The 21,250-nt window shown below is 33.5% G+C and overlaps 2 protein-coding genes across 5 annotated transcripts; one reads left to right on the plus strand and one right to left on the minus strand.

Annotated features, from left to right (window-relative positions):
- Nucleotides 1–135: 135 nt before the first annotated feature.
- On the minus strand, nucleotides 136–19,672 carry LOC126748010 (cation channel sperm-associated protein 2-like). The gene is made up of 3 exons (XM_050457015.1): nucleotides 19,508–19,672; nucleotides 10,878–11,026; nucleotides 136–1,546 (listed from the first exon to the last, which is right to left on the minus strand). The coding sequence occupies exons 1-3, from the start codon at nucleotides 19,531–19,533 to the stop codon at nucleotides 1,302–1,304; spliced, it is 420 nt and encodes a 139-aa protein (XP_050312972.1). The 5' UTR covers nucleotides 19,534–19,672; the 3' UTR covers nucleotides 136–1,301.
- Nucleotides 1,617–9,473, plus strand: LOC126748003 (uncharacterized). Of its 4 annotated transcripts, none has more exons than XR_007664577.1 (4): nucleotides 1,617–7,386; nucleotides 7,451–7,579; nucleotides 9,038–9,163; nucleotides 9,230–9,473. XR_007664577.1 is itself a non-coding variant. In XM_050457006.1 (4 exons), the coding sequence occupies exon 1, from the start codon at nucleotides 3,597–3,599 to the stop codon at nucleotides 4,704–4,706; it is 1,110 nt and encodes a 369-aa protein (XP_050312963.1). In that variant the 5' UTR covers nucleotides 1,619–3,596; the 3' UTR covers nucleotides 4,707–4,714; nucleotides 7,451–7,579; nucleotides 9,071–9,163; nucleotides 9,230–9,469. The 4 variants fall into 4 exon arrangements, 3 of the variants coding, with proteins under 3 accessions (XP_050312963.1, XP_050312964.1, XP_050312962.1); XM_050457006.1 differs by having other exon boundaries at nucleotides 1,619–4,714; nucleotides 9,071–9,163; nucleotides 9,230–9,469; XM_050457005.1 differs by having other exon boundaries at nucleotides 1,628–7,386; nucleotides 9,071–9,163; nucleotides 9,230–9,465.
- Nucleotides 19,673–21,250: the final 1,578 nt, after the last annotated feature.

The following is a 21,250-nucleotide window of genomic DNA, read 5'->3' on the forward strand; positions in this document are numbered from 1 at the left end:
GCTACTACTCACCTTCCAAACATCCTGTTTAGTCCCGACTGGCCGGGGAATTCGCCCGACATGGACTCATTTGATTTGCAACTAATAAAGTGCCCTTAACTCATTAAAATCGGCTTCAAACTAAAACAACGCAAATACTGAAAACTAACCCTTTATTGCCATATACAACTAAGAAAAATACACTTCTGTTTTGTACTCTGTGGCATAAAACGCAACAACAGAATTCGTTAATCTATAGTAAATACTGTTTCTAGCAAGGTACGTTAATTAACATAGAAAAAGGCATTTCGTTAAAAAAAATATCCTATATACGTGATACCACCCATTATTATTTAATTGTTGACTTGCCAATAATAAATACAGATCGTTTATTAGCGCTATACAATATGTATTATTAATCTGATATGAACACATATTTAGAAACCTGTTTGTGAGGTTATGGCAGAGCTGGCTTCAGGAGATTCACACGCACCTACTATGACGAGCACGGATTACAAACTATCCAGTTTCTCACATAAATAGAAGGAAATCGGCAACATGATTATTATTATTATTATTACTAAAGTACTTTCTATAAGATAAAAAAATTAAATGAATAAGTACAGACGCACTACTTAATTTAATTAAAAAAAAACACTTTTGGCATCAATTGTTAGAAATACCCACAACCTCAGAGATTTCATAAAATCAGATGCCGCGACACTAAATTAAATGCACTCTGCTTCGTTATTAAAATAAAAAAATACTTTTAGGGTTATCCGTCTGGAGAAAGACGTAATTAGTTAATGATCATAGTTTAGTGTGATTTTTGAACCCCAAATAATGCCAAAAACCCCCCTAAAATAATGACATACATCATACTTACTTTAGTATGTTAAATAATTGATATACGTCAAGTTTCAAGAAATTAATTAGGGACTGGACGTCCTGGTCACCCGATCTGAACCCAATAGAAAACCTTTGGAAGTGATGTACTGCACATCAGTTTGTGGCAATATCTGGGTTTAATTAATTCTCTTATCCAGAAAAGTGAATAACCCTAACCGATTATTAAAAATATATGATATACACATTTGAAACTCAGTTTACAACTTAAGTCCTTAGGAAAATCAGCTGATTAAATCAGACGTAAACTAAACGAGAGAACGCTTTACGGTTTTAAAAACAACTTTGATGACTAAGAACCTCAATTGAGGGTGAGTCAAGAAGTTGTTTCGCAAACTGCTTCGGTGAAGTTTGGTTAATAAACACGATTAACTAATTATTGTTATAAAAAAAATAAAAATAAAAAAAAAGGAAACTTAAGCCGCCGCCTCGGCTTCCGTAACTTCGCTGTTCGCGTCGTTTTCGACGGAATCGTCGACTTTCGCCTTTTTGTCGACCGTCGCGCCGTCCGGGGCGTCGACGTTGTCGCTGCCGGCGGTCGATTTTCGCTTGACGCAACATTTGTCCGATGCGTCGTTGTCAGGTGTCGCTTTCGTCTTGACGACGGGGCACTTGTCTACGTCGTTGCCGTCGGTCGATTGCCTCTTGATAGTGCATTTGTCTATAGACGAGATAAAAAAATCTGTTTACGTTGGAATATAAACCAACATCAATTTCCTAATAATCATTGTACAATACATAACTGTTAAGTTGCCAGACATGATTTTTATTTATGGGACAACGAAAAGGAATTGAAAGTTTTTTTATAAAAGGAGCTGATTAGGGATCAGCGTTATAAATGGTTATTATGCTTTAGTCGATTATTAAATACAGGGTGTTTCAGAACAATCGGATCAAACTTCTGGGGATTGTTCAGTGCAAGAGAAGAATCCATTTGAGTATAGGAACCCATGTCCGGAAATGCGTCACTACCTTAATAGGATCTGCTGCATTTATTTTTACCTTTTGTACATAATACCATAACAACAATTGTTTAAAATCAACGCTTATCAATATCAATTCTCAATGTCATGTTTAAAAATTATATAGCTTACAATTTTTTTAAAATTTATTGCGAATGGAAAACTTTACCAATCAAGAATTGGCGGATATGAATTTGGCATACGGAGCAACAAACTGCAATGCACGAGCAGCATCGCGGTTGTATCATGAACGTTATCCCGAACGACAGCATCCTGGATACAAAAAGTTTATTGCGGTTCATCGGCACGCATGTTTAAGACCAAGATACATGATACTGGTGTTGCTCGAATCGTAAGAACGGTCGAATTTGAAGAAGAGGTGCTTCAGCGAGTTGCCGATGAACCATCAAATAGCACACGTGACGTCGCTAAGAATATGAATACGAGTAACGCTTCTGTCTGGCGGGTACTACACGAGAAACAACTCCATCCTTACCACTTCCAGAAAGTTCAAGGTATGACTGCAGCCGATTATCATCCTAGAGTTCAATTGTGTCGATGGCTTCTGGATCACATCATTGCACAACCAAATTTTTTACGATATGTTTTGTGGACCGATGAAGCCTCTTTCACAAGAGACGGTATTTTTAAAAGTAGGAATCTCTATATTTACTAATTATTATTGACGGAAATGGACATTATGAAATAGTGGCCGCTTTTTTGATGGCTTCTGAAACAGCTGAAGCAATTAGAAAAATGCTAGAAATGTTTAAGGCATCAAATCCAAATGGGCATATGACCCATACAATCATGACGGACGGATAAAGACATGACTGAAAGAACGGCATTTACCGAAGAATTTCCTAATGCCAAACTACTGCTCTGTCTTTTTCATACTCTGAAGGCATTCAGAACTGATATCACAACAGAGGCAATGAGTATATCTGCTGCACAAAGGCAAGAATGTTTAAATATTTGTAAAAAAATGGCCTATTCATGCACCGAAGAGGAATATTTTAAAAACTATGATCTCCTAATAGCATTAAATGTACCAAAGGTTTTAAACTACTTTAATGAAAATTGGCATAACATACGGACAGAATGGGTTGAGGGGTTTAAGAAAAGTGCTGTTACCTTTAACAATAGTACAACTAATCACTTAAGAGTCTTTGAATCAAAAAATCAAACAAGTTTGCTCGAAATTTAACAATATAAATGCATTTTATGAAGATTTTTTAACGTTCATTAAAATTTTTCGCACTGAAAAGGATCACGCTGTTCAAATAGTTCTAGCCAAAATTCCCGTGACGGATTTTCAAGCAAACTCTGTAGAGGGAAGGTATCTAAAACTGGTAACACCCTATGCCTTCCATTTTATACAAAGGCAACTTGAGTTAAGCATGAAAGTGGATGTTCTAAATTTAAATGAGTTAACATATTTTTGCAGTAAGGCGAAAAATTGAGTTAAGTCTGTATTGTGAGAACTTAGTTGCCAAGCGATTTCAAAAGTTTCATTAAATTAAGAGTCACACTAATGACTTTGGAGGTGAAAAGGAAATATGGAAGACCATCCTATTGGGACTATAAAGATTAAAAATCATGTAAAGGTTCTATCTCTCATCATTCTGTTTGTGGTGGCGTCTTCTATACGATAGTGAAGGTATTTATCAGTTTAAAGTTCTTATCTTTATTGCCGCTGCTCACGCTGGTACAGTGTAAATAAACATTTTGTTTATAATACCAAATATAATGGAAGGTAAAAATGATGTTCCTTCTTCAGATAAAATATGTGTACACTGCAAGAAAAATGTAGTGACCTGTCTAGAATGTTTAAGATGTGGGAAAATATTTCATCCAGCTTGCATGAATCAGGCTAATGAAGCAAAGAATAAGCAATGTCGTCATATTGATGTTAGAGGATTGGCTAAAGAAGTGGAAAGTCAAAATAAAACAATTCTAAAACTAAATAATAAAATAAATATTCTTGAAGAAACAATTAAAAAACTTATGGAAAAATCTGAAAATCAACAATTACAAGAATCACCGTCATTGAATAATCCAATCATGGAAATAAATAAAAAAATTGAGGAGATGGAACAAGACATAGAATATTTAAAAACTAAGCCACCAATGCTGGTTCTGAGCTCTGAAACGGTCACTGAGGTGGACGAAATCTCTGAAAATAGCAAGCAGGGAAGAGATGACGATTTGTTGACCACCATTAATGGTGCACTGAAAGATCAATCTGAGCAGATTGCAATTAAATTGGATGGCATAGTGCAGGCTATTAAAAGTACCAACAAAGAACTAGTCGAATTTTTGACTCAAAACATAACAAAAAGTAGTCCAGTTACCAAAACACCACTGCAGGAAAAGAAACTGTTAAATATTACAAATGCAAATCCGGCAAAAGAACTAATGCAAACCAGACCTACCATAGCAAATGGAATAAGTGCATCATCGTCAGCGACAATAAATCAGACATCAATTAGCAACCAAATTCAAAGTATGGTTAAGGGCACAGGAAGAGTTTTGGATATAACTGCAGCTGCCGAAAGAAAGTGGTACTATGTGGGAAATTTACATCCTGACTGTACAGAGGAACGCCTAAAGGACCATTTAATCAAGAACGATATAGATTTGTCCAGTTGTGAAAAATTGAATAGTCAGTTTGATCATAAAGTAGCATTTAAAATATCTTTTGAGCCACAGTTGGAGAAACTTGTATTAAACAGTGATCTGTGGCCTTTGAATGTAGTGGTCAAACCTTTTTCATTTCGCCCTATGGGACGTCGCTTCAACGGGATGAATACTTCGCAGAATTTTCGAAGAGGCTTCAACAGGAACCAGAGAAACTAAGTGTGACAGTAAGTGAACCTAAGACACTAAATATTGTATATCAGAACGTAAGAGGGTTAAATACGAAAATAGATGAGTTTTTAGAGAGCATTTGGACTACATCTGATGAATATGATATTGTAATATTAACCGAAACATGGTTGCATAACTCTGTAAATGATTGTGAAATATTTCCAAATATATTTAGAGTTGATAGGGATTTTCAACTAAGTGGAAAAACCAGAGGGGGTGGAGTTTTACTAGCATCCAAAAATAATTTCTGTGTAAGTACTGTTGACACAGGATTTATAGATGAAAATATTGATTTTTTGTGTGTAAAACTTACAAAGGAAAATTGTAAATGTTTGTATTTATTGACATTATATGTAGCACCATCTTGTACTCTTAACTCGTATGAAAGATTATATGATTTTCTAGAAAAACAGCAATATCTGTTTGACTCTGACATTATTATTATAGGTGACTTAAATATCACAAATCTTAATCGATATTACCAAACAGGAGAGTCAGACAGGTTTGTAGAGACATTTTTGCAATTTTTAAATTTTTATGATGCTACACAAGTCAATTTTGTTTCCAATAGCTTAAATCATATACTAGATGTAGTGGTTACAAAAAGTAACTGTACTGTTTTAAGAAGTGACTTTTGTTTTGTTAAAGAAGATAAACACCACCCTACTCTTAAAGTATCCTTGTCATTGTGCTGTAATAGTAATCAAAAAGAGTTGGCATCTTTATCGTCAAGGTATAATTTTGGCAAGGCTGACTTTTTGTCTATGTATTACCTTTTTCTAAAAATAGACTGGAGCTTTCTGGAGTCTCACACTGATATTAATAAAGCAATTGATGAATTTTATAGAACTTTATATTCAATTTTTGATATATGTGTACCTAAAGGCGAAAAAAAATGTAAAAAATATCCTGTTTGGTTTACAAAAAATATTATAAATAAACTAAAATTCAAAGAAAAAGCTCGGAAAAAATACAAATTAAGCAAAAATCAAGATCATTATCTTCAATTTAAAAAACTTAGAGTTGAAATTAAAAAGGATATAAATACCGCCCACAAAAAATATTTAGAGGCAATACAAGACAAAATCAGTGTAGACTCTCGATCTTTCTGGTCATATATAAATAATAAGAAAGGATCTGTGCATATACCCAACAAAATGTTTATGGACAATTCGGAATTTAACTCTGGTGAAGAAATATGTAATGCATTTAGTGACTATTTTAGTAGTGTTTATTCGAGGGAAGAGGGTAATAACCCGAATACATTAGAAAATATTTATTCACCAGAAATAATTTTAAATAATGTAAATATAGATGATGTAATTGATGTTATTAAGAAATTAGAAGAGAACAAAGCAATAGGTCCAGATAATGTTCCAAGCTATTTGTACAAGGGATTTTGTGACATATTAAGTTACCCATTATGTTTTTTGATTAATCTAAGCCTTAAAACAGGAATTTTTCCCAATGCTTGGAAAGTAGCAAAAATATGTCCAATCTTTAAGAAAGGCAATAAAAGTGAAATAAAAAATTACAGACCTATTGCTGTGCTCTCAGCACCAGCTAAAGTGTTTGAAACCATTATTTTTAGAACTATTATCAAATAAATAACATAGATGACTGTAGAATGCTACAAGACGATTTAAATAATGTTGTACAATGGTCAATAGAAAATAGATTATATTTTAAAGTCAATAAGTGTGTAGTTATGTCTTATAATAGAAAACAAAGAGATATATTATTTCCTTATAAAATACAAGATAGTCTATTGACTAGAGTAGAAAAGATTAAAGATTTGGGTGTGTTATTTGATAAAAGATTGACTTTTAATCTACATGTAAACGAAGTGGCAAACCATGCAAAATGTATGGATTTATTGCCAGAAGTACTAAGGATTTCGTGAGTGTTTCCTGTCTCAAGCAGTTGTATGTCTCATTTGTATGTAGTTTGTTGGATTATGCATGTATAGTGTGGTCGCCATATTATAACTGTTACAAACATACGTTGGAGCGGGTGCAAAATAAAATGCTCCGCTATATCTATTTTAGAGAAAGGGGGGTATATGACCGTGAGGTGTCAACCACGACATTACGCGAAAGATATGCCCTCCAATCATTAGATAAGAGGAGGCAAAAATTTGCAGTTATTTATCTATATAAAACAATAAATGGGCAAATAAATGATCCTACATTTCTTTCAAGGTTGAGTGTGAATGCTCCAGCGTATCTTACTAGAAGATGTAAGACATTTTATGTGTCGGATGTAGCTCTTAATAATAGACATTTGAGTTCACCATTATTTAATTTGTGTGAAACTTATAACAGAATTCAAGAAAGCATTGATATTTTTAATACAAGTTGTGCTGAACTCAAATGTCGGTTAGATATAATTTTATAGTTAGTGCTGGCCAGATTAAGTTAGTATTAAGTATTATTTTGAATTATTTTTTAAAACATTTGTTATCTTTATTATTATTATTATCATTGGTATGTACTTTGTAATAGGACCGTTTACTTAGTAAACTTCTGTAAAGTACATGAAATAAATAAATAAATAAATAAATCTCAGCAACAAAAATACAAGCACTACATGACAGTTATAAATAATCTATGTGACATGGCGAATCATTACAAAGACGTAATAGTAATAGAACATATTGAAAATATGGGTTAGTTATTGTTTGGTTTCTTTCTATTCTACAATAATTCACTTATTTTCTATTTATATTTTAGATATTTTAGCTCCACAATCAAATGCTGGCGAAACGGTCCTATGTAATAGTAGTCCTTTAGACTTAACCGACGGCGATGTCCTGGTGAATCAACAGAAAGACGTAGTGGTAGAAGTTATTGAAAATATTGGTAATGTTACTATTTTATTTCCGTAATTTGTTTTTTCAGAAACTTCAGATCCACAATCAAATATTAAGGAAACAGTCATATATGATTGTTGTCTTTTAGATTTAACCGAACAGAATAAAGACCGATTCCCATCTAAGCAGCATCGAGCAGCGCAGCACGAGACGGTATATAGACAGTGCAGCGCAGCACAGAATTTTCAGTTTTTGTTATTTTATTCTGGTCGTCAAGATGTCTTTATCTTCATCGAACGATTTTATATTTCTTGCAGTTGCTTTATGCCATGAATTTAAAAAGAAAAAGAAAACTAAACGAAAATATTGGGTCCATGACATATTTCGTGCGAGATTGAATGCGGGCGAATTCCATACACTTTTCGGGCGTCTCCAGCAAGATGTAGTAAGTACTATAGAATGTCCTCAGAAAAATTTAATGAACTATTCGATCTTTTGCGCATTCCTTTGACGAAACAAAATACTAAATTTCGGCAGAGCATCAGTCCACAAGAGAGGCTAACTGTTTTTCTAAGGTAAGCAAATGATTGATTTAATTAGTCCAAACATTTATTTTTAAGTGATATGAAAACATAATTTTTTATTTAACGCAACAAAATAAACTGATTTTATGTTTGATAATATGATTGTAAAAATAAACACTAGTTAACAAAATAGTCCTAAGGAAACACATAGAAAAAATAAACTAAAAAACATATCTCTTCACAAAAAAATGGGCAAGATTAGTGACGTGTCTATGAGTGAGTTAATTGAGTTGCGAATTGTGAATAGTATGTAGAATTGTGAATAGTTTCCCCGAAGAATGTAGACGATTTATCTTGTACAGAGATGTGTTGTTGCATTGGCGGTCGAGTTTGTACATAGGTGATTGTATTTGCATTGGTGGCTGAAGTGGTACAGTCTCATGAATTTGGGCTGGTGTCTTGACTGTCACTAGAAGTTTGTGTTATCAAAGAGGAGGAATTTGATAACATTTGCAATTCGTATGAATTTACTATTTAAAATACTTTATTATTTTTTACGGTGGTGGGAGAAATGTAGCCGTTGTTTTGCCCATATTAATAAAAAAATCTATTAGTGGGCTATTTTCATTTAACGATGGTTTTACAAGATCAAGACGCAGAATACTGGTTCATTGCCGTGGATGTTGGAGCATACGGTAAAAATAGCGATGGTGGGATATTTACTGATTCGAACCTTTACCACATATAATAGTGGGAGACGAAGCGTTCCCTTGTAAAACTTATTTAATGAGACCTTACTCAGGACGCGGATTGTCACAATAAATGGAAACGACCCCATTGAATTATACGTATCCAATTGTAAGCAGCATTTTGCTGCTCTGCTCTGCGTCGCGCCGCTTGATGTTGCTTAGATGGGAATTGGCCTTAACGTATAGTAGAAGTTATTAAAAATATAGGTATACGTTATTACTATTTTATTCCAGCAAGTCGTTTGACGGTCTATTGATTTTTTATAGAAACTTCATATCCAGGATCAAATGAGGAATCAGATTTATTGGAAATGGGGAATCAAGATAACCCAGTAGTGGCAGAAGTTATGCATAATAAAGGTATATGTTATTAATGTCATTTTGTCAGTTATTTTTATAAGTATTTATTTGCTAATCACTTTCCAGAAACTTCATATTCACAATTAGATGTTGACATGAACATGAATATGATTATTACAAATAATGAAATAAACTCATCAGAACTATCAGAAGGTAATAATCTTGAGTGCGATTAATTGTGCAACAAGGCAATTTTACGCCTCTCAAAATGAAAAGAAGAGGCCGTCCTAGGGGCATTAGTACCACCGTTGTGGGTCTGAGGAAGAAACGTGGAAAGTGACAAAAAAGTATTAAGTTTGTAATTATTGTTTTTATTACTTTCATGTTAAATAAATAATAATTTTTACATTATTACGTATTAATCATTTTTTAATAGTTTTTTACTCAATAAAAATTGACATTTCCTATAAACTTTTTATAAGCATCAAGCATCCTTCGTTCTGTTTGTTTTTTTTTTTGTTATGTTTCGAATGCGGTCTGCAGAACAATAGTTTTGTATATTCTGCCGACCAAGCGGTCGGTAGACTAGCGGAATACACTAAACAGCCGAACGGTCGGCAGACTATACACTTCCTATTTTTAATTTAAATAAAATAAATTTAAATACCATTTCCAACTTTATATCTAATTTATTCCGATGCTGGCGCTAATTGAATAAAAAAAGCAGAATTAGAGCTGGCCATTTAGAAATATTCAAAACTAGTTCTGTGCTTTTTTTGAGTTGCGCAAAACTAGTTTTGTTTATTTTGTAATACTCAAAAGTCGTATAAAATATTTTTTTCGGGTTTGGAAAATATTTCTTGCTCAAAACTAGAATTGCGTATTTTTTTTGACTATTGAGCGTAACATATATAAAATTATATCAAATTTAAATAAACAGTGTTATTAAATTAAATATTGCCGATATATTTACTGCAGAAACATTGTTTTTCATCAAAACAATCCTTGCCCCCCCCCAACCCACCCCAACCATTTGGCCAGTAAGAAATTCCTAGGAAAAATCACTGTTTTTCAAAGGTGAACCATGAAAAAAATTATATATCCAAGTTACAATTACTGAATTATATTGCTCTATAAAAGACCAACAGCCGAATGAACATATGCCCAAGAAACTGGTTCTTTTTTCATATATTATTAAATGGTATACTGCAGCATAAAATTTTAGAGAATTAGCGTGTGTGTACTTACTGTGACCTGAGCCGCAAGTCAACAGATTTAATAACTAAAAGGAATATTATAATTTTAAATAAAAAAACAGTTTTTCCAACTAGGATGTATACTTTTATGTCCCATTATATTCCCTAAAAATTACTATTTATAAATTTATTTAAATCAAGGACTTTCCAACATACTCTACATCCTATATTTCAAAGGATAATTATTGTAAAAAAAGTTATTAACCTAAAAATGTGCAAACCTAATCATAAAAATGCACTGAAATATGATGAACAGTATTATTTGCTTAGACTGAAATATGATATAATACCTATTTTAGGAAACACGTTAATTCTCTGAAGGTTAAAATGGTTACAAGGTGATCAATGGGTAAGCAAATAAAAGTTAATAGTATTGGCAAAATGTGGGTACCATAAAGAAAAATGAACGAATTTTAAATTTTTGGTAATATGTACCTAAATTAACTAATGACATTTTTAAGGAAATTTATGGACTTTTGGTAAAAACACAACATTAATTTATTGTGTGAATTTCTTACCATTTTCAGATTCTTCCTTCTTCTCTTCATCATTCTTGTCTTCCTTTGAGTCGCCATTCTCTTCGGATTTTTCTTCAGCCTTGGCCGCTACCTTTTCTACAACCTTCTCCTTCTCTTCGGCCTTCTTCTCCTCAACAGTTGATTCAACACTACAAAGATTTATAAGTTTACATAATATTAAACCTACTAATTATTACTCGAAAACTATAGACCGATCAGTTTATTACGAACATTTTCTAAATGTATTTTTCTACACTGAGGAACCAATAAATAAATCTTAACATGGTTACATCAGTGGAAGAATTGTTGAAACATCCACATACAATTTTGTATTTGAAGAGGAAAGATGGAAACATTTTTAGATTTAAACCATTAAATTATACTTGGAGAGGTTAAGGCCTCCATGGTCCAGATTTAAAATGGATACTGGGACCAAGTTTTTTTAATTATTTTTTAAAATATGAATAACTTTGGCAGTCAGATACTAAATGATCAATCATACCTTGGACATTTTGCTGACAACTCAAATCTATTAACAATAGCAATGACTCTCTCAGAACTCCATGACCTGATCAGGTTTTAAATAATAATTAAGTTGTACAGGTGATAAAAAGAGTACAAAATTCTTAATCATCTATGTCAGTCAGAATCTGGACTGGATATTTAATGAATGTTTGCAATTTTGTGAACATCAATACTATAAAATGCATAAATAAAATTAAAGTAAGAATCATTTTACAAAGAGGCTAACAGTGGCCTATAGCATGTAATGAGCCAATAGCATAATATACAAAAATGCACAAAAGAGAATACAAATTAGATGCTTGACGCAAACACAAAACAAGAATAATTAAAAAAAATCTGATCAACAGATATATAATTAATTTAGTAAAGTAATTTAGTAGTATAATTTAGTAAGTAAGCTTTTGCTAAGATTAATTTCTTTGGTTCTCTCCTAAACTTTTTAAGGTCTGTAACAGTCCTAATCGAAAAAGGAACATGATTAAATATTTTACAACTAATAAATATAAGAGAGTTTCTCGTAATTGAGGAGGTGGGGATTGGAAGAGATAAGTTGTTTACTTGACGAGTATTATGACTGGTGTAGGATGGTGGACTAACGGACTTATGTATGAGTGTTGCAGTTTCCAGTATAAAAAGTGAGAAAACTGTTAAAATTCTTTCAGCTATAAAAAGAGGTTTACAAGAGACTCTCAGACCAACACCACACAGATACCTTAATGCTTTTTTCTGAATAGTAAAAATTATGTTAAGGAGTCCCTTGGAGCACAATCCCCAAAATGGCAACCCATAACGGATATGAGAGTCTATTAAGGCGAAATAAACTGAACGAGCAAACAACCCCACCCAACTCATGCCTGGCAACCCTGACTCCAAAACAACCAGAAGAAAGTTTAGCAGCGAGACCCAAAACGTGGTTGTCAAACCTTAAACTCTCATCAATGAAGCGGCCGAGAAATCGACAATAATCCCTACCATGTAGTGGGCTCTGCTCATCAAACAAAAAACCCTCCACATTACACTTAGAGCCCAGAACAAAAGTCTTATCAACATTGAATACAAGCTGATTGCAGTTGCATCACTCTTTAATTTTGTGAAGGTCCTCTACTATGAGAGATCTGACTACTTTTTCATCTTTGTTATGCCACAGAATTGTAGTATCATCGGCAAACTGAACCACTAGTCCATGCAGTGATAGAGAGCTTCAACCACCCTCTGGGTGTGACCAGACAGGTATGAGTTCAACCACTCCCCTAAATCCATAAAAATCATGCTTTGACAGCAGTATTCCATGATCCACACAATCAAAGGCCTTGAACAGATCACAGAACACCGCTGCTGCAGCCTTCTTGGAGTTCATAGATAGATACACACTCTCCAAGAATCTGAAAATTGCGTGCCCTTAGATGACTGAAATCCATACTGATTAGGGGACAGCACATTGTATTTGATCAAAAAATTGATCAAATACATTGAATGAGAAAAGACAATTCTCTTTTTTGCAAGCCGCTCAAGAACCTTGGAGAAGGGTAGACAAAATTGATATGGGACGGAAGTTAGAGGGTCGGTCCAAGCTACCACCTTTATGAAGAGTGAGACGTATTTAAGTTTATGCTCTCAGGGTGGGTGACGGCTTCACTGCAGCACGGGAAAAGTTTAATAACACACCGGGAATATACTACAAGCACCCTGGCTTTATTCAACTGAATTTATTTATTCCACAAAGTCGGGATGTACAAAATACACGGACGTTTATGTCTTATAAACTAGAAAGAAACCAAACGACAAGACGGGTCGTCCTAGTCTTTGCGACGACTCCCCTTGACTGCTTGAAAAATAGATCGACCCATATCTAACAGCCCATGTTGCCGATGTTGATTATAATTCAAAATCAGCTCAAGAGGGATTAGCATAGCTTCCTTTAAACAGGATGGGAACTTGCCCTGAAGCAATGACTGTTTGATTGCCCACACCAAAGTACCTAAAGTGCTCACAGGCAGAAGTGAAGAGATACCATCGGAACCCGAAGACTTATGATTCTTCAAGCACTGAATTGTTTCAAGGACCTCGGTGGCATCTACAGGGTGGAAAAAGGAGGAATTGGTTGATAACGTTCCGATTAAGATACTGCAATGAATCGCCGTCACTGGGAACTGCTTCCAGCAACTTCTCAGCAATATTAGAAAAATAGTCATTGAAATCATCGGGCCTCAAGTCCGATTCAACCAACCGCCGACGAGAAGACTGCCTACATTCGTTAATGATTAACCAACTTTCCTTCTGTCTGTTACTGGACGAGTCTAAGCGCTCATTGTAATACAGTTCCTTTCTGACCTTTATCAGATGCCTATAAATTTTCCGTAAATCCTGAAAATAAGACCTGATGAATTGATTGTCAATAGATTTGCGAAGTCTTGCTAAGCATCGCAAAGTTTGGGCAGATGTTTTTAGTCCCGCGGTGATCCATGGTTTTCGTCTCTTGGATTTAAGTCTAACCAAGGGAAAACAGATATTTATTTTATCATGTAATTTATAATAAAAGGAAGAAAATGGTTGTGGAGCAGCCTGAATTGTATTCCAGTTAACAGACGAAATGGATTGAGAAAATAAATTGAAATTGTTCCCACTTAATACTTTCCCAATGCGGGAGGGTCAGGTTTATTTTTAAAGTCACCTGGGAATTGGACATACACCCACTTGTGATCCGATATACCCACTGAGTGCGCTGAACAGGTAACACCGTATAAATTACTGCAGAAATAATCAATAGTGGTCGATGAAGAGGACGAAATACAAGTGGATGCATTACCATGCATGGTGAGTGCAAATAATTCGAAGATTCCATCAAGAAAAATTCTTTGCGGTAAGGAAACCTCTGAATAATTAATATTAAAATCTCCAGCCAAGATAACACGCGAGTGAATAGGGAGCTGGGACAGAAGACATTCTAACCTGTCAAGAAACACACTGATATCCCCAGAGGGCGGGCGGTATATACAAATAACGTACATATTAAACAATTTACAAAAACACACTGAATACTCAAAAACCAGTTCAACTGAGGCATCACCAAACTTATCAACAGTACAGAAAGTTTTGAAAATGTCTCTTAATTAGAACAGCAGCAGTCCCTCCATGCAGCGAGTTTTGTCTATAATAAACAGTGGTACATACTCATCAATACAAAAACATTCATTAGGTCTAAGCCAATGTTCTGTTAATATAACAATGTCAGGAAAGTTAAAATTAGCAAGCAGAAGTTGAAGCTCATCCACCTTATTCCGAAGGGATTGAATATTTAATAAAAATGCACTACAATGCTTTAATTTTGATATTGCAGTTGAATGAAAGGGAGCTTCAATCTGTACAGTCTCATCTATAAAAAAGAGTCAGAATCAGTCACACGCTCAGACGCAGTTTCCACGCTTTCCACAAAATTAGGTGATCTATTTAGTTTTAGATGCTTAGAATTATGCAGTGGGTTTAGAAATTTTTTTTTATGTGACCATGTAATTTACAAGCCAAATCAGCAAAATGATTAACAGAATTGCATTCAAGTATTCGACTTAGGTCAATGTTGTTTTTATGGAAAGCTTATATAATGACAGATTGCTATTATATACAACACTGCAACTTGGTCCAAAACAAGGGCTTGTCATCACAAGGAAAATAGTGGTTCTTACAGGGAATGATAAAATCGTTAATAATAGATGTAGGAGAATATGTTCCGTTCAACCACAAGATCGCCAAATCGTTCTTGGTAAAATTGGAAGCAAGAGCTGAAGCAGTTAGTACCAAATCACGAGTCAAGCAACCAGGTTTTAGAAAATATTGAATTTTGTACACATGTCCCATTTTGTTACGTAAAAGAAACAATCTATTATAATTTCCAGCCACAAACAGAAGCTTTGGACGAAAATCATCATGTTTATTGATCTCAGTATGCACTTTCCTGGGGTCAGTAACCGTTGATACCACCTGCTGAGTTTTCAATTCAACAAACAATGAATTGCATTTGATTCAATAAAAAATGGTTGGAAAAAGGACTTGTCTATGCTGTGGTATGCCTTTGAACACAAAAACACTTTTAGCTGTTTCTTAAATAGTTTGAATGTTAATAATTGCCCAAGTGAAATGGGATTTTTATAAGAGCAAAAGCTAGAATAGGAAAATTAATATTAAATATTGAACTTGTTTTAACCGAGTTAGTTATCGAGGGGTACGTCTTATACATCAAGCAGAATTTCCAAAATAAAAATGCATAATAATGTTAATAATTTTTCCCTTATAAAGTAGGATTAATTGCAAGATACCTTATTGCATACAAGCCCAAAAATTTAATTTTTTTAGTATTTAATTGACATTTGAAAAATGAAATATTTGTTTTGGGTGGTATTATTGGAAAATGATGTACACTGATATATATGAAACTCCTTTGCTGAGCACTTGCTAAAGATTACCCTTAAGAGCATCTCAAGGTTGTCTATTTTCAAAGCATTTACTGGGTACTCAGGTATAGCATAAACTGGGGCAGGAGTACCAATGCAAACTGAGCATTTGTTGCTCAAAAAAGGGCTAAACATCTCAATATTCAGGCAACATGCACATACAAAGAACAGTTTTTAACTTGTCACACTTGCCGGATTGTACATATATGGGTGCTTGATGTTTCTGTTGTAATAATGATCAATTTCTAAAGCACATGGACCTCAGTTTTCCAACTCACTATTCTTGTGCGGCATTTTTTAATAAGATTCTTGATGAATTGAAATTGGAACTAATTTAATTGATTTAGGACTATTTACAGTTCAAGTCTTTTTAGATTCTAGTTAGGGTTTTAAGGAACTTCCTTTAAAGGAAATCTTTTACCAAAAAAATAAAATACCAATCTTGATTTTAAGAGTCATGCATTTTGACAAGAATCAATCAATGCATCACTCTTAAAATCAAGAAGAAAAACAATCAAATTGAAACTTTAAAAAAATATACAGGGAAATTATTAAAACAGATGGTTCTGTTTATTTGCAAAATTATTTGGATGGAAATGATGGACGGAATACAAGACAAAGAAAGATTTGTCATTTGGACCTTCACAGAACAAATATTTAGAAAAATTCACTAGTTATTTATACTGCTGAGAATCAAACCCACTATAAGTAGTAGGATGTAGTATTTTCCGGCTGAATTGAGATCTTTGATTATATTAAAGAAAGGGGCTCAATAAGTGTCACAGGACCAGTTTCATTCAAATAAGGATAGGGAGGTAAATGGAATACCTAATTTGATGAATTCTTGGGATGTGAGGAAGTTGCAGAGGGTCTTGCTCAATTTTCACATTCAGATGATTGAACAGGTTCAGCACAAATTTTTAAGACACATTGCATTCAAAAGGAATGTTCCACTTCCTATTATCTACCACGAGTTTGAGTCAGTCTTCTATGACATTCTCCATTGTGGATCTTGCTGCCCAGATATATTCGGTAAAATTGGTCTACATATTCCTTATAGGCAGACCCGTCAGACAACCTCATTCCATATCCCATCCCACCGAACCAATTATAATTTCTTTGTTACCAGGGCAGGCAAACTTGCTAACCAGTACTAGGATCAGTTGGATTGTTTTACTAATAAAATAGAATTTTTAAGACTGTTGAAAGCCAATGTTCCATGAATTTATTCTGTGATGTGAAAATATTTAAGTCAAATTGTACCCTATCTATTTTTAAGGTTTTTATCAGGTATTATGATTCTTGTGCAATGTGTAGTGTAGGTTAGGTCTTTATTCTCTTGTAAAATGTTTTATATTGTTGTAAATTGGGCTATTGCTTGTTGGAAGAGAAATAAATAATTTTTTTCCACTGTATATGAACAGAATAGCCCGAATAATTTTGGTGCTTGCGATCAGAATTTAAGATTATTAAACTTAGGTGAAGGGGACATTTTGGGCATTACCTTGTCTCAGTTTAGGCATCAAATTATGGAATTATTTGACTTTTTTTTGATTATGGAAGGTATTTCAATTATTAATATTTTTAGTAATTGTTCTTTTTTTTTATATTCATTTATGGGTTAAAGTTGGGGTATCAGAGCCAAATCAGTGTTAATGACAATTAAATGGTTAATATGGTTGTTAGATTTGATCCCATGTAATAATAATAATAATAATAATAAATAGATATTTGACACTTGTAGTATTTATGCAATTTTTTTATTACCACCAGCTAATTGTTTTGTAGTTTTTTAGTAATATGTATTGGATCCCTAGTAGAATTAATTATTTATATATTTTCTTAATATATGAGAGACTAGGCAAATATTCAAAGTAAATATTACTGTTTCCATATGTGTTAAATATTATATACATATTTAATTACAAATAATTGGACATAAATATTTAAGTAGTATTAAACTATAACTAAAAGTACTTTAACACTATTGAATTTTTTATATATTTTATCTTCAACTTTTAAGACACATTTTTAAATTTCAGGTGATCTAGTCGCAAATATAATTTCTGTTTCAAAAATGATGAGAGCTGTATTTGTCAAATATTTTATTTTTAATATTTTGATGTTACTAAAGATATCCCATAGTTTAGTATCTGTAATTGACCTTTGGCTTTTAATACTGTAATAATAAATAAATTACATAAGTGAAGAAATAGTCCCTACTTGCAGTGGAGTCGTAGAGGTTAAGGTAAAATGAGAATCCTGCGGTCTCCCTCCACTTATTTATTAAACATTTAGTTATTTAAAACACCCGACATGTTTCGGACACAGAGGTGTTCATCATCAGGGGATAAAAGGTTTAAAGTTGGGATTAGATATATGCCCCATCACATGTCTAAAAAACCATTATTATTTTTCAGAATTAGTTTTTAGAATGTAAACAAATAAAATTAAAAATATTAAAATAAAAATAAGCAATAATAATAATAATAAATAGGGGGTTTTTTGACATGAAATCAAATCCTGGGGCATCATATATCTAATACCAGTTTTAATCTTTTATCCGCTGATGATGGACACTGCTGTGTCCAAAACATGTCGGGAGTTTTGAATAACTGAATGTTTACTAAATAATTGGAGGGAGACTGCTGGATTTTCATTTTACCTTAAATACATAAGTGATGAGTCTGATGATGATGAGTTATCTCATCAAAACGCATCACTCTGAAAGTCAAGATTGCCATTCTAATTTGTAATTTCATAAATGTTATTAGTTGTAATTATTATAATAATGGTCTTTTTTTTATGTAAAAAATATTTAGGATTTTTTTTGACACTAGTTTTACCGTTATTCTGTTTTTCGTGACAAATTATTCAATTGTGGGTAACAGCTTTTTAAATTAAAGATATCCGACTTTGAGGTAGAAGGGTTAAAGATCCAAAGACCAAAATCAATTTGTCATACCTATGTTAAAAAATTTTGCCTTTCGGGTTTTAATATTTACACTCAGGGACTAGTTTCGATACATGTATTTTATAAGCTTTAAAACCTTTACATTATAATGTTTCCTTATTTTGTTTTATACTAATAAAGTGATTTTTAAATTTGAATGCATTTTACTCTGATGAGTACAAAAATTAGTGCTTGTTAAGATTTAGCAGTTTACTAACAGATTGTAATTCAATATCTAAACAAATACTAACAACTCCTTCTCATAACCTATAACAGCTAAAGGGAAATACACAAGCCAAAAGGATAGAACCAAGGGAAGAAATAATTAAAAACACAATTATGCACAAACTAGGATATAACAATATTTAAGAAAATGCCATTATAACGGTTAAAACCACATAACTAACAGTGGAATGGGAGCAAATAAACATGTGTCACATGCATAAATTAGGCGCGAAGAAAGTAAACTGGTTTCGCCTAAGGCTACAGCAACAAATAAGGCGAATACAGTAACAAATACAAAATATTTTTAAAATAAATAAACAAACAATAAGACTCATTAAAAAAAAAAAATACCGGTAGTTCATAGCTACAACACACCGATCCGCCATCTTCGTCTACACATGCCGCCAAAACGAGATGCTCGCATTTTGTTTTTTTAACAAATTCTCCGCGAATATGACAAAAGTAGGAAAACGTTTACTTACATCTTGGTCGCTTCGGTGTCAGCCATCGTTCAAAATGTCGTTAAAACGTTTTTCGGGAGTTTTCCGGTGGAAAAAATGGGGAAAAAGTGCGGAGCGTGCAACGGACGTGCGTCACTAACCGATACGTTAAGAGAAAGAAAGAAAACGGGGGGAAAAACGAGAAATCCGCGTGAGCAATGGCCGCCGCTTGGGTTTCGAGCGCCCTGATTGGTCGAAATGCTACGGGGGAGCCGCTATCGACTGTTTCCGCTCTATTTCGATTTTTTTGACCGGGAATTTTCCTTTGGTTTGGCCCGATTCAGGTGTAGGTGGGATCATATTCGGGAATCTCGGGATTTTTAGTTTATCGGTTTTATTTCTGGTTCAGGTGTAGGTGGGATCTTATTCGGGAATATCAAGGTTTTTATTTCACGAGTTTTATTTAGATTCTCGGCAAGAAGGCTGGATTAAGGAGAGTGATCTGCGCGATTCTCATGAGGTGGCGTGTACGCAAAATCGAACGATTACTGGGTTCGCAAAGTAGCCACTTCGGCGCTGTTTACCTAACTCTGCATGTTGTTATTATTTTCACTTAATTTGACGCTTTCAAAAAGAGAATTATTGATAAACAATCGCCTTAAATTTACTTTTCTACTATCGTAAAGTATTCACTTTACACACTTCCCAGAACTTGTAAAGTGTCACTTTTTACGCACTAGTGCCTGTCCTACAATGTTTGAAAGTGCAAAAGTAATCCCTCTCTTTAAGGGTAAAGGCTCAGCTGATGATCGTAATAATTCCCACCCAATCTTTTTTTTTTTTTTTTAATTCATAATACGGGAAAACCCTATTAACTGTAAATTTTTTACAAAGCAATAATATTTACATAAACAACTGTCATAATCTAAACCTACTTAAAAAATTAATACTAAAGTAAAAAACACCTATACTACATATACTAGAAACAACCTTAATAATTTATATGCAAGAATGTAAATACAAAATTTTATGCACAATTATGAAGTAAGTGACCTCTTTAGATGCATTAAGGAACTTAAGATAAACACATCAATATTCGAATTCTTTAACAAATTCATATACCTATCCATAGGATTATTAATTCCATAGGATGTTCTGTGGAATAGAATGTTAAAGGTTACATTATGGCGCAACCCGTGATGAGGAACATTAAATCGTATGCGACCCAACAGATCAGGGCAATAGGCATAGGCTTATTGCCTATTAACGATCTTATATATAAAACTAGCACCAGAAATATTACGGCGTTGCGACAGTGTCGGAATAGATAATTGACTTTCAATATAAGAATAGTCATGGTTCTCAATAACAGTTAAAGTTCTATGAGCACAATATCTCAGGAATTTATGTTGAACTCTTTCTAAAGCATCGATATGAATCTGGTGGTATGGAGACCAAACTACAGAGCAGTACTCCAATATAGTTCTTACTAGGGAGCAATAAACCCTTCTTGTTGAAGAGACTGAGAAATATGAACAGTTTCTCATAACAAACCCTAGCAATTTTGATGCTTTTACAGAAATTAAATTAATATGATCAATAAATGTGAGTTTCTCATCAAAAATAACTCCCAAATCCCTAATAGATGCAACATAATTCAGTGGCTCATTATTAATGAAGTAATTGGATTGAAACCAGTTGATCCTGCGAGTGAAACTAATAACACAACATTTCTTAACATTTAAATGAAGATTGTTTTGTTCACACCAATTATTTAAGCGATCC

Source organism: Anthonomus grandis, chromosome 20 (assembly GCF_022605725.1).
Source record: "Anthonomus grandis grandis chromosome 20, icAntGran1.3, whole genome shotgun sequence".
Lineage (NCBI taxonomy): Eukaryota > Metazoa > Arthropoda > Insecta > Coleoptera > Curculionidae > Anthonomus > Anthonomus grandis.

Coding starts and splice junctions, on each gene's coding strand:
- LOC126748003 (XM_050457006.1), top strand. CDS start 3,597: ATGGAAGGTAAAAATGATGTTCCTTCTTCAGATAAAATATGTGTACAC.
- LOC126748010 (XM_050457015.1), bottom strand. CDS start 19,533: ATGGCTGACACCGAAGCGACCAAGAT. Junction 11,027..19,507: donor GACACCGAAGCGACCAAGAT/GTAAGTAAACGT, acceptor AAATCTTTGTAG/TGTTGAATCAACTGTTGAGG. Junction 1,547..10,877: donor GAAGGAAGAATCTGAAAATG/GTAAGAAATTCA, acceptor TCTCGTCTATAG/ACAAATGCACTATCAAGAGG.